The 14,511-nt window shown below is 45.6% G+C and overlaps 1 protein-coding gene across 1 annotated transcript in view; it reads left to right on the top strand.

The window, feature by feature from the left end:
- Positions 1–14,511, top strand: part of Sel1l3 (SEL1L family member 3) — a 107,571-nt gene that overhangs the window by 46,371 nt on the left and 46,689 nt on the right. The window contains exons 10-11 of the mRNA XM_027386951.2: positions 12,212–12,423; positions 13,638–13,817. Coding sequence (XP_027242752.1) covers positions 12,212–12,423; positions 13,638–13,817 — 392 coding nt within the window. The remainder of the gene's footprint in view (positions 1–12,211; positions 12,424–13,637; positions 13,818–14,511) is intronic.

The raw sequence follows: 14,511 nt of genomic DNA, 5'->3' as shown, positions 1-14,511 counted from the left end.
TGGCCTCCTCTGGGCACACAGCCACTGCTTGCCTCTTCTGTCTTTCCCTGGGGACCTCAGAGCAGGTGGATACATGAGTGGAAGAGAAGTTACATTTCTGGAGCCAGGGCCCTTTTCTGCCAGAGGCACTTGCTTTCCTAGGTTGGGTAGGAAAGGCCCTGAAGCATCCTGCAGAGGCAGGGTACACACACCATCAAATTCGTCTCTGCCTGGCATGGTGCCCTTGCTTGGGGCTGTAATAGCATCATCCTGCTAACCCAAGAGAGAGCAATTGGTGTCATAGCTCGTACCCAGCTTCCTAACAAGGTTGAAAAAATGCAGAAACTTGATTTTGAAAATTGAAGGTAGAAAATCAGTTTACATGTTTAATGGACCTTTGCTATGGTCTCTTATCAAGAGAATGGCAGGAAGGCTGCTATGCCTGTGTTCCTGGTCTCCTGAATACCCTTTCTGACAAGGTCACCCTTCTGTTAGTGTCTGGCTAGCACCAGCATGCTTCTCATTTATAGAAAGTATGTCTGCATTCTCTCTTGTACTGTCGCCTTGGCATGTCTTATCTTACTGATCAGTAGACTGGCATAGGCCTCCCTTCACTATGGTTTGCATATGGCTTCTCCCACAAGAGTTCATATGTTAGAGTCTTGGTCACTAGTGTGGAGGGAAGGGAAGGGACATTTCAAGAGAGAGCATCAGGGGCTGTAGGAGTGGCTTAGTCAGCAAAGTAGTTGCATCCCAAGCATGAGGATCTGAGTTTGGATCCCTAGCACTCAGATGCGGTGGCACATGCCTATAATCTAAGTACTGGAGATGCCAAGACTGGAGGATCTTGGGGCTGGCTGGACACCTCATCTTGCTGAGTTGGTGAGGCCCAGGTCTGGTAAGTGGCACAATCTCAAAAGGTGGGGTGAGTGAAGAACCTTTGGCTTCCACACATGTGCATGTGTACACCCAAACACATACATGAAGTAAGTACTCGTGGGAGGTCTCTTGGACACTCCAGGCACTGCCTGCCTCAGAAGGGACCCTGTTGTTTTCGTGGGGCCTCTAAACTTTAAAGAGGGGGAATTATTATGAGAATAAGTCCAGACGCAGACTCTGGCCTTAGACTCCTGTTTGGCCATATGGTATCTCTCATTTGCACAAGCTCCCACCTTGAGATGGTCCCCAGGACCAAGCTGGTGCCAGCAACATCCCCTTCAACTTCCAGAGCTGTGCCTTAAACCAAACTTCTTTTCCTTGAAAGAAGAAAAAGTATCATGCCCTGAGCATTTCACTTATAGTAATGCAAAGCAGACGGATATGTGCATCGTATTGCATTTTCCACATCTGAGATAGACTATGAAAATGGACTTGAGTGGCAGATGTTTGATGCTTAGAACTCTTGCTGTAGGGCTGGAATAGGTACAAAAGATAAGCCTTTCGTTGAATATATTCCTAACTCATTCTCAACTGTTCATCCCCATGTTCACTAGGCAGGCATCATCTGAATGGCCCCTGTGAGCCAGAATAGAACAAAGAATAGGGAAAGACTAGTTTTCTATAATTTTTATATTTTCCTGTGGGTATGTGATGCATATTTGTGGATGTTCATGATACATTGTATATGTGGAAGTCAGAAAACAATTTTGTGCAGTTTCTCTTTCCACCTTTATGTGGGTTCTGGGGGCATCAAACCTGGGTCTCTAAACCTGCCAGGCAAGCACCTTACCCCTGAGCTGTTTTGCCTGTCTAGGTTAGGTTTAGACAAGATGTTGTGATTTTTTTTTTACACTGAGGATTGATCCCAGGGCTTTGTGTGTGCTAGGCTAGCATGCCACCACTGAGTTGCATCCTCAGCAAGTCCGTGTTCTAAACTAGAGTTAGCTGGGCCAAAAGAAAAGGTAAACAACAGCTTCCTTCATTTCCTCAGAGAAATTAATTTGTGTATCATGTGCATGTCAGAAGAGGGCATTGGACCCCCTGGAACTGAAGTTACAGACATCTGTAAGCCACCATGTACGTGCTGGGAATCAAACCCAGGTCCTCTGTGAGAGTAGTCAGTGCTCTTAAGTACTGAGCCATCTCTCCAGCCCTCTATTTTCTCTCTTAAACAGAGAAGATGAGACATGATGATGGCACTTCTGATTCTTTATGAGGAATCCTTTTTCCTTGGAAGCATCTCCTGAAGTATACGGCCAACATTCTGCTTCCGGGCTGCTGCATATGCACATTTCAGACTTGAGAGTGATCCCCCCACCCCACCCCACCCCATACACAGTGTTATTTCAGATGGAGCATCTGCTCCCCATTGAAGCCAACACTTGAAAGGAGAGATGGCAACTTAGCAGGGCTGGGGAAGTTTCCACTCATTGGCAAATGAGATGCACATAGAGCAATCTGTACTTCCTTCCCCACCTAGTGAGGTCAGCTGTTGTTTCCACCCTAACTCTTTGAGAGCTGTGCTAATGTGCTTAATATAAAAACTGCCATTTTGACTGTTTTTCACTGTACAGTTCAATATTGTCAGGAATACTCGTACACTATGCATCAGATCACCACCACTCTGTATCTTGAAAAAAACTGAAACTTAGACATTTGTTTTTAAAAATTCCCATCTACCTGCCCCAAGGCCCTGAAAACCACCATTCTCCTCTCTGTCCCTGTGAGTACCACTACTTCAAATGTGCCCTCGAAGTGGAACCATCTAGCTTTTGTCATTTTGTGGTTGGCTTATTGCACTAAAGATAATGTCTTCACCCGTGGCATAGCATGTGTCAAAAATCTCCCTCCTCTTCCTAAAGATGAACAGTCTTCCATTGTGTGTCCTGGATAAAACACTTGGTTTGTCCGTTCATCCATTGATGAACCCCTGAGTCCCTTCCACTTCTTGTCTATTGTGATAAATGCTGCTTTGACCATAGGAATACAAATGTCTCTCTTCAGCTATGTCTGCTCTCAATGCTTTGGGGTGTGTATCCAGCAGTGGGATTACTGGATCACGTGGCGGTTCTGTTTAGTTTTTTGAGGAACCTCTACAGTTTGCACAATGGTTGCCACTTTCTGTTCCTACTAATGGTGCACAAAGAATTGAAATTCTCCAATCCTAACCAACACACTTATTTTCCACCTGTTTTGATAGTAAGCAGCATTATAAGTAGGCGGGATGATAAATTGCGTGCAGCATGTCATATACTGTAGAAAGTCTGGTCTTACTAGAATCCATATGGGATCAGATCAGAATGATATGCTGTTATAACATGACACAGGGTTTAGGGAGGAATTTCATGGGCAGAAAATGACCATGTGGCCATGAGGGTGTCTTGTCTGAATGGGATCTGCCTTGACTTAGGGCTGTTGGATCTTCTGTGTACCCTTTTGATCTTAGGTGCTGGCTTGTGCAAGGTGGCACAGAGCATCCACAGTTTATGCTTTGGGTTCTCCACAGTGCCAGCAAAACTTCTGGGGGCATGCTAGCTGCTTGGTGACAGATGCTTCCTTCATATGACCCTGCTCATCATGTTCATGCTATTCAATGGATGTTGTTCATTTGTCTGCTTCCTTCCTTCCTTCCTTCCTTCCTTCCTCCCTCCCTCCCTCCCTCCCTCCTCCCTCCCTCCTCCCTCCCTCCCCTCCCTCCCTCCCTCCCTTCCTTCCTTCCTTCCTTCCTTCCTTCCTATTAAGCAGCCTTCATGTCCCAACTCAGTCCACCTCCTCTTCCCTTTTGTCCATCTCTGCAGGCCCACAGCCCCTCCTCTCATGCATGCTTGCACAGTTGCTGCCTTTCTATATTACAGTGCTTGCTTGACTGCTTGCCCTGTATAGCTTTGCGTCCTCAAACACAGAAGCAGTCCCTCAACTTTGTGTGTATGTGTGTGTGTACGCACGCGCGCATGCGTGCTTGTGTTTATATGCTTATGCACTGAGGGTCTGCATGTGTATGTATGGGGGTATGTAAACACGTGTGTATGAATGTATGTGAGGCCAGAGGTCACTCTCAGGCACTATCTACCTTGTTTTATGAAGCAAAGTCTCCCACTGGCCTGGAGGCTCACCAAGTAGGCTAGTTGACAGGCCATTGAGTCCCAAGGATCTTCTTTGCCTTCCCAGCACTGGGATTAGAGGTTTGTACCACAATGCCTGGCTTTTTAATATGGGTTCTGGGAACCAAACCCGGGTGCTCATGATCACACAACAAGCACTTGGCCAACTGAGCTGTCTTCACAGTTGCTGCTTGTTTGTTTTAGAAACAGGGCCTTGGCCTGTAGTCCAGGTTATCCCCAAACTCACTGATAGCCTCCTGCGACTACCTCCCACGTGCTGGGGATTACAGGTGTCCAATCCTACAAGCAGCTTTCCCTGCTGTCTTGAAGACCCTCACCTCAGAAAGTCCTGAGATGCCACGAGCCTCTCAGTGCCCAGGGATCCCAGTGTTCTTGCCATCCTCAAACCTTTGGAAGCAGCATAGCATTAAGAGACCCCAGGTGGGGGTCTGCACTGGCAAAGCCATGGCTCCAGTCCAGACTGACAGAGTCCGCAGTGCTTCCTGTTCTACCCTCTGCATTTTTCTCAGTTCTCTTTCCTCATGAACCTGTTTCCTCATCTTGCCTCTGTAAACACTGCTCTGGTCCCTGAAACTATGGACCCTCTCTAAAGTTCATGAAAGGAGATTGGAATCCTCTCAGTTCTGTGCATACAAAGAATTCCCAAAATGCAGCTCTCATCCTTGCTGCCTCCTCTGATCTCTGGTGGTGAGATGTACAGGTGGCCAGATGTACGACAGTATCTGAGGTACATTGCGAAGCCAGTTTGGGGCCCATAGATCGAGTACCTCCTGGCACTGTGCTAAGCCCTGGGGCGACCACACAGAGAGTGGGGGAAACAGCCCACACACAGCTCTGGGCCAAGTGCCGGGGGTGCTGTGGGGGAAGCTTGCGAAATGTTGACAGCTGATGTGCTAACATGCTGTAAAACTCAGCTGTTCCCACTGGTGTCTTCACTCTCATGTATAACGGCTTGTTCTTCACTTCACAGAGTCTGCAAGCCTTTGAATTAAAGATGGCAGCACTCCTGGGGTACACAGCTGCAGTGCATATAGAGGCTCCCAAGACCCTTCTGCCCCCACCCCCACTCCCAGGCATTCCAGGGATAAGTTCTGAATCCTGATTGCCTTGCTTGATCTGTGAAATCTCCTATTCTTGCTCTGTCACAAAGTTCCCACTGTGCAAGGTGCTGGGGTGACATCCAATACCAGATCCTCTGATCAGGACTTCAGCAGGGCATTTGGATTAGTCAACCTTATAGCTGTCTCCTGAGCCTTGACTTCTCCAGGAAAATGGCAGTTGCTGGGGCATGGAAATGGCCCTGTTAGCATTTGGGCTTTTTCTGATGCTGCAATGGTAGAATGTAGACTACGTGGTTTTTATTATTTAAGAATTGTTATGGCCAGTGCATCATTTTATTCCCCTGTCACACCATCCTTGTCAAAGCTGAGTAGTTTGAAATCAAAAGCCCATTCAAGGGTGCTGTGGTACCAGGACCAGTGGGTGCTGGGTGGAATGGCACTGGGGGCTGGACTCTGGGCTTGAGGGCTAGGGACAGAGAAGAAGACCACAAAGGCGCACAAACAGATAGGCAAGGATCCATGGTTAGGACCAAGTGCCATAAAGGTGGGAGGAATGTGTGAGTGAGGCTGGTGTGATGGCTGTGTATGCCCCCCGCCCCAGGGTCATCTGCCCCAGGCCGGAACTGTTGACTGTCTTCTTGCCCTCCTTTCTGCAGGGGTACCACTAAGCCCACATTGCTGGTGCCAGTGCCTAAAGGAAGTCTAGGAGCTTCCAATAAATGGTGCTCTGGGATGAGGCCAGGTCCAAGCCTGGGCTCCTCTCCCAGGGCTGACACCATCTGCCTGGTTTCCACAGGGCATCTTGCCCCGGGCTTTGGAGCACAATGTAGAGAAGCAACATCTCTGCACAGTCTGCCGAGGGGAAGGCGGCTGCTCTAGAATGCTACTTTGATTTTAATTTGGCCAGCAGTTCCACTGTTTGCTTGAAGAAATGCAAAGCATGGGCATGATGGATACACAGTTATGTGACCTAGTAACACCAGGGCACCCCTTCCCTTAAGAGCTATGCTTGACTGTTAGAGAGCCATTGCCTGTATTATCAGGATTTGAAAGCATGTATTGTTAGGTTTTAAAATGCATTCAAACAGAGGTGATGAGGAAGAAAACAAAGAAATGGGCTACAGGTTTCCCACCCGGAAAATAACAATCCTGAAAGGAAAAAGGGAGGAGAGGGGGTTGGGGAAGGAAGGGAAAGGAATGGAAGGGAGAGAAGGGAAGAAGGGAGAGAGGAGAGGGAGGGAGAGAGGGAAAAGAGGGAAGAGGGAGGGAGGGAGGAAGGAAGGAAGGGAGGGAGGGACTCTTAAGTTTCTTAACCTTGGGTAATTATTTAGAAAAGCAGGATGGATGGAGCTCTGAGGTAGATGTCTAGTAGATGTGAGGCCCTTGACTCAATCTTCGGCACTACCCCAAAGTAAAAATAACAAGGAAAAACATATCTGTAGGGAACATGTACAGACAGTTTTTTCTTATTATTTGCACCTAACAGTACAGAGTAACACCTATTTCCAGAGCATTTCCACTGTATTAGAAGGAAGGAGAAAGAGGGACATGACTTGGATAGAATCCGTGTTCCCTGTGTTGAAAGACACACATGTTGTACTTAGGCCTGTCGCAGTGGTTCTTGGAACTCCTTGGAGCCCTTCAGGACCTCAGATCAGAATGCAGATGAGACACTCAGTGTTTTTTAAGTCAGTAAACTTGATGAAGAGGGCTTCTTCTTCTTTTTTTTTTTTTTATTAGTTCAAGTTAGGGAACAAGCTTGTCTCACATGTAAGTCCCTTCTCCCTCTCCCTCCCCTCACCCCCAATGAAGAGGGCTTCTTATAACAGCTCGTGATCTTTTACTTTTCTTCACTTTCAAACTTCTACTTTGGATGCACTTTGCCATTCGGAAGCCTGACACTAAAAATTACTTTCCTATTGATGTCTCTGTCCCTCTCACAGGGAGTGAGGGTGCCTCTCTCCTTCTGAATTCTCAATCAGAAGCCCGCTCCAGCTCACAGGCCTTAAGTGGGTGGCTATCTCCTCAGATTCTGCACTTGCCTCTTCTAAAAATCAGCACACATCTCTGATATGAATGAAGAGTAAGATAAGCCATGCCGTGCTACCTGGAATATAGGGCTTACTGATGACGGCTACAGCTTTTGTTCTTTAGCGTCTGGTACAGAAAGAAAGAAAATGGTGGTTTCTCCTATTCTGTTGTTTGTTTGTTTCTTCATTATAACATTAATCTCCACAAACAAGACATGTTTTTAGTTACAGATTGGCTAGGAAAAAATGCATATGCTAAACCAGATGGGTGAAATTAACAGTTTCATTAAACTGACTTTAATATCGACAAAGATGCCATGGCTTTGATTTTTAGACAATAGTTATTATCTGAACTTTACCAAATGTGTGAAATGAGTAATTTTACCTTAGAATTATTACTTTTATTAAATTCAGTAGTGCAGAAAATCGTTTAGATTCTTGGGCAGAGAAAATATCAATTGGTTATATTTTTGTGGGAGGGCGTTAAGAATTTTAATATAAAAAAAGAAATGAGCAAGCCCTTTCCATCTGCAGAGCTTTTTGGGCTCAGGATAGACTGGAGGATTCTGGGTGTGTTGCCAGCTACCTGGGCAATCCTGATGTTGATTTCTGGGCTTCTGTGCCAGGGGTCAGTGGGGCAGGTGTTTCATTTAGAGTTTCATTTCTTTTGGAGTCCTTCCCTCCTCTCAGCCCACAAAGCTGGCATCCCTGTGTACTCAAGCAAAACCCATCATCTTAGTTAGGAATTTGGCAGGGAGGTGAGGCCAGGATGAATCGTTAATGATAAAGCGGATGCCACTTTGCTGGGAATGTGCACACAGGGGCATCTGAAATAAGCACATGTTTAAAACTAAATCTATGAATAAATAGAGTAGGATCTATGTTTTCGGTGTTTCTGTGCAATTGTACTCACTGAATCCATTGTAAAGGTTCTTCTCAAGGAAACGGTCTAGTAGCATGGAGTGTTCCCCTCAACTGAGCAAAGGGAAAACCCAACAAAAGAGATTCCGAGTCCTGGTGGAAAACGATGTTACCATGCAGCCATAGCCCAGCAGGAAAACAGAAAGAAGCATCCAAGGCTGCCTATTGCTGTGTTGTTGGTTATAGCGAAATCACAAAGAAGTAACCCCAACAGTCTAAAAATACAGAACTTGGTGCAGCCATAAAATGCAGATTGGTTGGTGCTCTGTTCCTGTAGACTCTGAGTCTGTACACAACCAAACAGGAATCAGAGATATTTAGAGCAGCAGACTGAGGGTGGAGCTGTGTCTCCAGTGCTGGGTGAGTGTGATGTCCTCAGGTCAATCCCTGCACTGAAAACACACACACCCACCCACCCACCCCCCCCCACACACACACACACAAACACACACACACACCTACCTACCTGTGATCAACATATATGGACATTTTTTCTTGTTATTAGTCCTTACAATTCATTGGAACAACCATTTCCATAGCATTTCCAATGTATTGGACACAAGGAATCTAGAGAGGATTTAGAGTCAAGGGCACAGCCTACCAACTGATTCAAAGTGTAACCGAATGGCTGTTGTCACCTACAAAATCCATGCTCTAGAACCACACAATAGAGTTGGAAAAAAAAATCACAGACAATTGTCTCATAATGTTTCGAGTAAGTTTAGATTTTTGTGTTAGGCTGAGTTCATAGCTATTCTTGGCCACATGTGGCCACAAGCTGCAGATGGGACCCACCTCATACGAAGGTGGATATACACAGGAGATGTAGGTTGGTCACATGCAAATAATCTGCTGTGGGGAACTGGGGAGAATCCTGGAGGTGGCACCTCAATTACTATCATTTATCTATTTATTTGGAGGATGTGGACATATGCAGGCAAGTGTGTGTGGATGTCTGAGGTCAACAGCGGTGTCTTTCCTTGATCACTTGCCACCTTTATTTCTTGAGACAGGCCTCTCATTGAGCCTAAAGCTTATGGATTAGGTTATGCTAGCTGGCCAATGAGCTTCAGGGATCTACCTGTCTTCCCCCACCCTAAGGCTGGATTACAGACATATGCCACAGTGTGGAGCTTTTTATGTGTGTTGTGGGGATCTGAATTCAGGTCCCCATATTTGCACAGCATACACTTTACCAACAGAGCTACCATCCTCCTCTTCCTCTGTATTATTGGAGCATTAAACAGAATGAACTTTTCTGATGGCCATAGAGAGCTATTAATAATACATGGTTAATTTAAAAGAGAAAGCTGGACTGGTGAGATGGCTTAGTGGGTAAAAGGACTTACCACTGAGCCTGAAGACCTGAGTTTGGTCCCGATTGTGGAAGGAATGAACAGACTCCTGCAAGGTGTCCTCTGACCTCCACATTCATGCTGTGGCATGTATGCAACTCTGCATATACACACAAAAATAAGTAAGTAAAGTTTAATAGAAATCTAAAACATAAAAAATGAATCTATAGTGGTATAATATGCCACTTAGGGAAAAGAAAAAATACATATGTAAATAAATGCATACATGAATTATTGTGCATGCAAAGGAAAAATCTCCAAGCATAGGTACCAAGCTTTCTAACAGCTTTTATCTTCACTGAAGACAGAGTAGGGGAGAGGAGGCTTCTGTTTTATTTAAAACCATTTGCATTGTTTGATTTGTCTTGCAAAAACAAATAGTTATGTTTCTTACATAACAAACAGTTATGTCTGTTGAGAGTAAAGCAAGCAAGCAAATAAACAAACAGAATATGGAAAAGGCACACTGCTGTTTCTGCAGTAGGATGGCTTTTCCAGCTACTGTGGTTCTGAGTGTTCGGGATCTATAGAGCCTAAGCAGAGGCAGCTGCAGCTGGAAGGCTGTCCACCTTTCAGAGGTCTTTGGATGCAAACTGTATCTGCTTTTTGGGGGGCCGCAGGGACCACCAGCCGCTTGTTAATAAGTGCATCAGCTTTCAAAATGCCAGCTCTGGATCTTTCTGATCTTGCTGGGTGTGCACGTGCACGAACGCATGTGTGCATGCATACATGTGTTTGTCTGCACACACACTTAACGCAACTTATGTGAAGATGCAAATGTGGTGTGCATGCCTGTATGTGGAGACCAGTGGGCCCAAGATTCCTAGTTGAGATGGTCTCTGTAGTTGTTTATTTTTTAACTCTTTGGGGAGCCTGCCGCCCAGCTCCCAAATAAATATACAGAGACTTATTCTTTCTTATGAATGCTCGGCCTTAGCTTAGGTTATTTCTAGCCAGATTTTCTTGAATTATCCCACCTACCTTTTGCCTCTGGGCTTTAACATTTCTCTATTTCTATATATCTTTTCTTTCCTTCTCATTTCATGTCTGACCGTGTGGCTGGGTGACTGACCCCGGCATCTTTCTCCTTTCTTTTTCTCGATCCTCCTTCTCTTTTTCTCCTTCTATTTATTCTCTCTGCCCGACAGTCCCACCTATCCTTCCTCCTGTCCAGCTATTAGCTTTTCAGCTTTTTGTTAGACCAATTGGGTATTTTAGACAAAGTAGCACAGCTGCACAGAGTTAAACAAATGCAACATAAAAGTATGCAGCACATCTTCGCATCATTAAACAAATGTTCCACAGCATGAAGGAATGTAACATATCTTCAACTAATACCACCAATTCCACTTGGCCAGCTCACCAGCAAGCCCTGGCATCTCCTGGCCCTGTCTACCCAGTACTGGAATTATAAAAAAAATGCCTCTGTGCCCTGGCTTTTTATGTGGTTGCTTGAGGTCAAACTCAGGTCTATTTGTGTTTTTGTGGCAAGTACTTTACCAACTATGCCATCCCCCCAATCCTCCTGACCCATGTTTTTAATGAACCACTGCAAGGGCATTACTCTTCTTCAGTAAATTTAATCCAAACCTCTCGGTCCCAGTTCATTCCTTACTGGTGTGCAAATAAGAGTGATTTATCCTTTGTCACCTGAACATTTTTTTAAAAACAACTTTTTTTAGTAGGATGACGAAAATAAAAATGTTGGAAGTACCAGTTTTTAGGCAGGTGAAACTTTAGTCAAGGCTGACATTTAATTTAACATTCAAGCTGACACTGTTTACATGTAACATAGGCCCTATGTTTCCTGTAAATAACATCTTTCCATCCTGTATGATCTTTTGTAGCATGGCATCCACAGTAGTGCCATGCCTGTCCTAGAAGCATTCCTTGGCCGCATTAATGAATAAAAGAGATAGATAGCAAGGGCAGACTTTAGAAGATTCTAACAGCCATGTCATGGAGCCACCACACTTGCTCAATTGTGTTGGACACCGATCAGCTTATGGACTTATGAGCGGGTTTCATGAAAGCACCAAGCATATCAAGGCAGAACAAACAATTCCCCATCCATGCTGGGAGGGCCCTGGTAAATGTAGCTGCTTGCCTGTCCACAAGGGGGTGAGTGTGAACTCTGGCTTGTGTGGCCCTTTGCCAGCCTTTGTAACTGTAGACAAGTTATTTTGCTTCTTAGGGCCTTAATCCCCTGCTGTGAAGAAGGAGGAGACTAATAACAGCAGATCCAATAGCCTCCTTTGCACAGGCTGCTTGACCCTGTACTAGGTGTCTTGTAAGCCTTCCCTAAGAGTTGACTTGTGCTTTTCATTCTATCGAGAGACCCACAAGTAAAACTGGAATCGAAAGATGATGAGGAAGCATCTCAAAATAAAATGCTCTTGTTCAGATTTTGGGAGCGGTACCAAGGAACTATTTCTGGGATAAAACACATTCTTCTTCCACATCTCAGAAGAGTCTCTCTGAAAGTTTCAGCAGCCCTGATTGGGCGGTGAATTACACGGAGTGAATTACTCTCTTGAGGCACCTTCTCAGCTCTGTGAGGCACATTCTTTCCCCCAGGATACTAGGCTGTCATTTAGTGCCAGAGGAAAAGCTTTTTACAGAGGGGCACCATAGCTTCCCCCAAAGGGTTTCATTTACTTCCCCAGAGGGTGGTATATTTCAAGGTACTGCGGGACCCACCTTGTCAATAACAGAGGTATTTAATTGGCTTTCCTTCCTTCTTCTCCAGCCACATCAGCCCTGTGGTAATTAATTCTGTGTGCTTCGAATTGTGTTATTTACAGTGCCATGGAACCAAAATGACTCTGTATTAGAAATCGGTGGGAAGATATTTGAGAAGGCTGTAAAGAGACTCTCCGGCGTTGATGGCCTCCACCAAATTAGCTCTGTCATCCCCTTTCTGATGGATTCCAGCTGCTGTGGATACCATAAAGCATCCTACTACCTCACTGTCTTCTATGAAACTGGATTAAATGGACCTCGGGATCAGATGCAGGTGGCGTATTTCATGGGTTCAGGAGCATCTGTCACCCGGGTTATGTGTGCAAAGAGATGCCCCTGCTGACACTGGATGTGTTGCAGCTCCTTGGAGTCCCCTAAAAATCTTTACACTCAAGGAAAAAAAATGTCCTTGGGTTGTGGAACTACAGGGCAACCACTTCTCAATTTCTGCATATGGCTTTCATGTTTGGTAAACCATCCCAGGATCAGTTGGAGCAGGGCTAGCTGGAATCCTGTCCTTCAGAATTAGAGACCTCTTCCCTAACAAATGCGGTCCTCCCGTTGAGGTCCTCATGTTAAGGTTGATCACATTGATGCCGTCACCCCTTATTACTTCTTAACTCAGAAAAGCCTTCAGATCTCTCAGCAAATTGTCGCCACATCTACCCCTTCTACTATCAAAATAAATGCCACAGTAGACAGTTTTACTTTGGGTCTTGAATCCAAATTGATTATGCAACGTGCCTAACATTTTGAGTCACATTTTCCTAAGCATATTAGTCAGGGTTCTCCAGAAAAACAGTACCAATGGGATTTGATATATATAGGAAGAGATTTATTCTAAACAATCAGCTCATGCAATTATGGAGCCCAAGAAGTTCCCTGCTCTGCCATCTGCAAGTGAGAGGCCAGGAAAGCTGCTGCTGGTGGGTTTCAAGTCAAAGTCAGAAGGGTCTGATGACCAGGGGAGCTGGTAGTGGAACAATCTGACCCTTAGACAGGAAAAGATCAGGGCCCCAGCTCAAGCAGGCAGGCAGGAAGCCAAAAGGGATGAACTCCTCCTTCCTCTGCCTTTGGTTCTCTTTAGGCTCTCAATGGGTAGGATGCTGCTCCCCCACCCTGGGGAGGACCATCTGCTTTACTCAGCCTCCCAATTCCAGGCCTCATTGGAAACAGCCTACCAGACTCCCTGAGAAATGATGCTGGGCCCCTGCCAGCATAGTCACATTGACAGATAACACTATCACAAGAAAACACTACATGTTCCTCTGATGACTTTTAATTTCTGATCTCTGTGTGTGTGTGATTGCTTGTCTTTGTGTGGGGTTTTTTTGTTTTCTTTTTTCTTTTTTCTTTTTAAAGGTACATTAACCTTCTAGAATGACTGAGAGTATAGAGAGGGAGCAGGGCAAATGACCTTTCAGCTTTAGGGGATTTTATTACCTTATCTACAGTCTTGTGAACACTTTATCAATTTCTTCCTAACAGGGCATGCTATACAGTCTGGTTGGAGGCCAGGGTGGTGAGAGGCTGTCGTCAATGAATCTTGGGTACAAACACTACCAGGGTGTTGACAGCTATCCCCTGGACTGGGAACTGTCATATGCCTACTACAGCAACATTGCTACGAAGACACCCCTTGACCAGCACACACTGCAGGGAGACCAGGTAGGACAGAGATGCTTGGGGGTGCTAACAGCCTGGCTACCACAGTCCTGAATGCTAGTGGCTGCACCTGCATCTGGTTTATGTGTTGGCTACTGTCTGATGGAGAGCAAAGCTTTATTGCCCTATCTTCAGTTCCTATTTCCTGCCATTGTGCAGGATCCCAGGCTGACTGGAGACATGAGCCCACATGTGTGAGCTGTCCATGAGTGGGCAAACTGGTGTGTGAAGGGGAGATTGGCTCCTGAGGCAGGCTTTGGTCTGAAACGTAAGCATTTTGTCCATGTGAGATGGTGAGGTCTGGATGTTAGGAGGGAAGGAATCAAACTGAGAGGAGACTTTAATTCCCCAGCACCCCTCTCTGTGCATGATGAGCAAGGAGGGGCTACCAAGCACAGAAGCTAGCACCATCTCCAGCCAGGTCCCCGGTGCTGGATGCTTGAGAAAGATCTTCTGCACATGGACCTACCTTCTCTTTCTCCCTGGTGGCTGATGCTTAAAGACAAGAGGGGCTTAGCACCAGTTCCTGCTTCGTGCAGGCTTCTCAATCTTGCTGACTCACTGGACAAAGAAATCAGTGGCTCACATCTGCCAAAAAAGCATAATGCGTTAGATTAGACTCACTGATGGCTCACTTCCGGGCTTCTTTTGAGGGCAAGGATAAAAGGCTGCTAGTGAAGGTGTCTGTGTAGGACAG

The sequence above is a fragment of the Cricetulus griseus genome (genome assembly GCF_003668045.3).
Source record: "Cricetulus griseus strain 17A/GY chromosome 1 unlocalized genomic scaffold, alternate assembly CriGri-PICRH-1.0 chr1_1, whole genome shotgun sequence".
Lineage (NCBI taxonomy): Eukaryota > Metazoa > Chordata > Mammalia > Rodentia > Cricetidae > Cricetulus > Cricetulus griseus.
The sequence above is the reverse complement of the archived record's forward strand: the minus strand, read 5'-3'. Positions and strand labels throughout refer to the sequence as shown.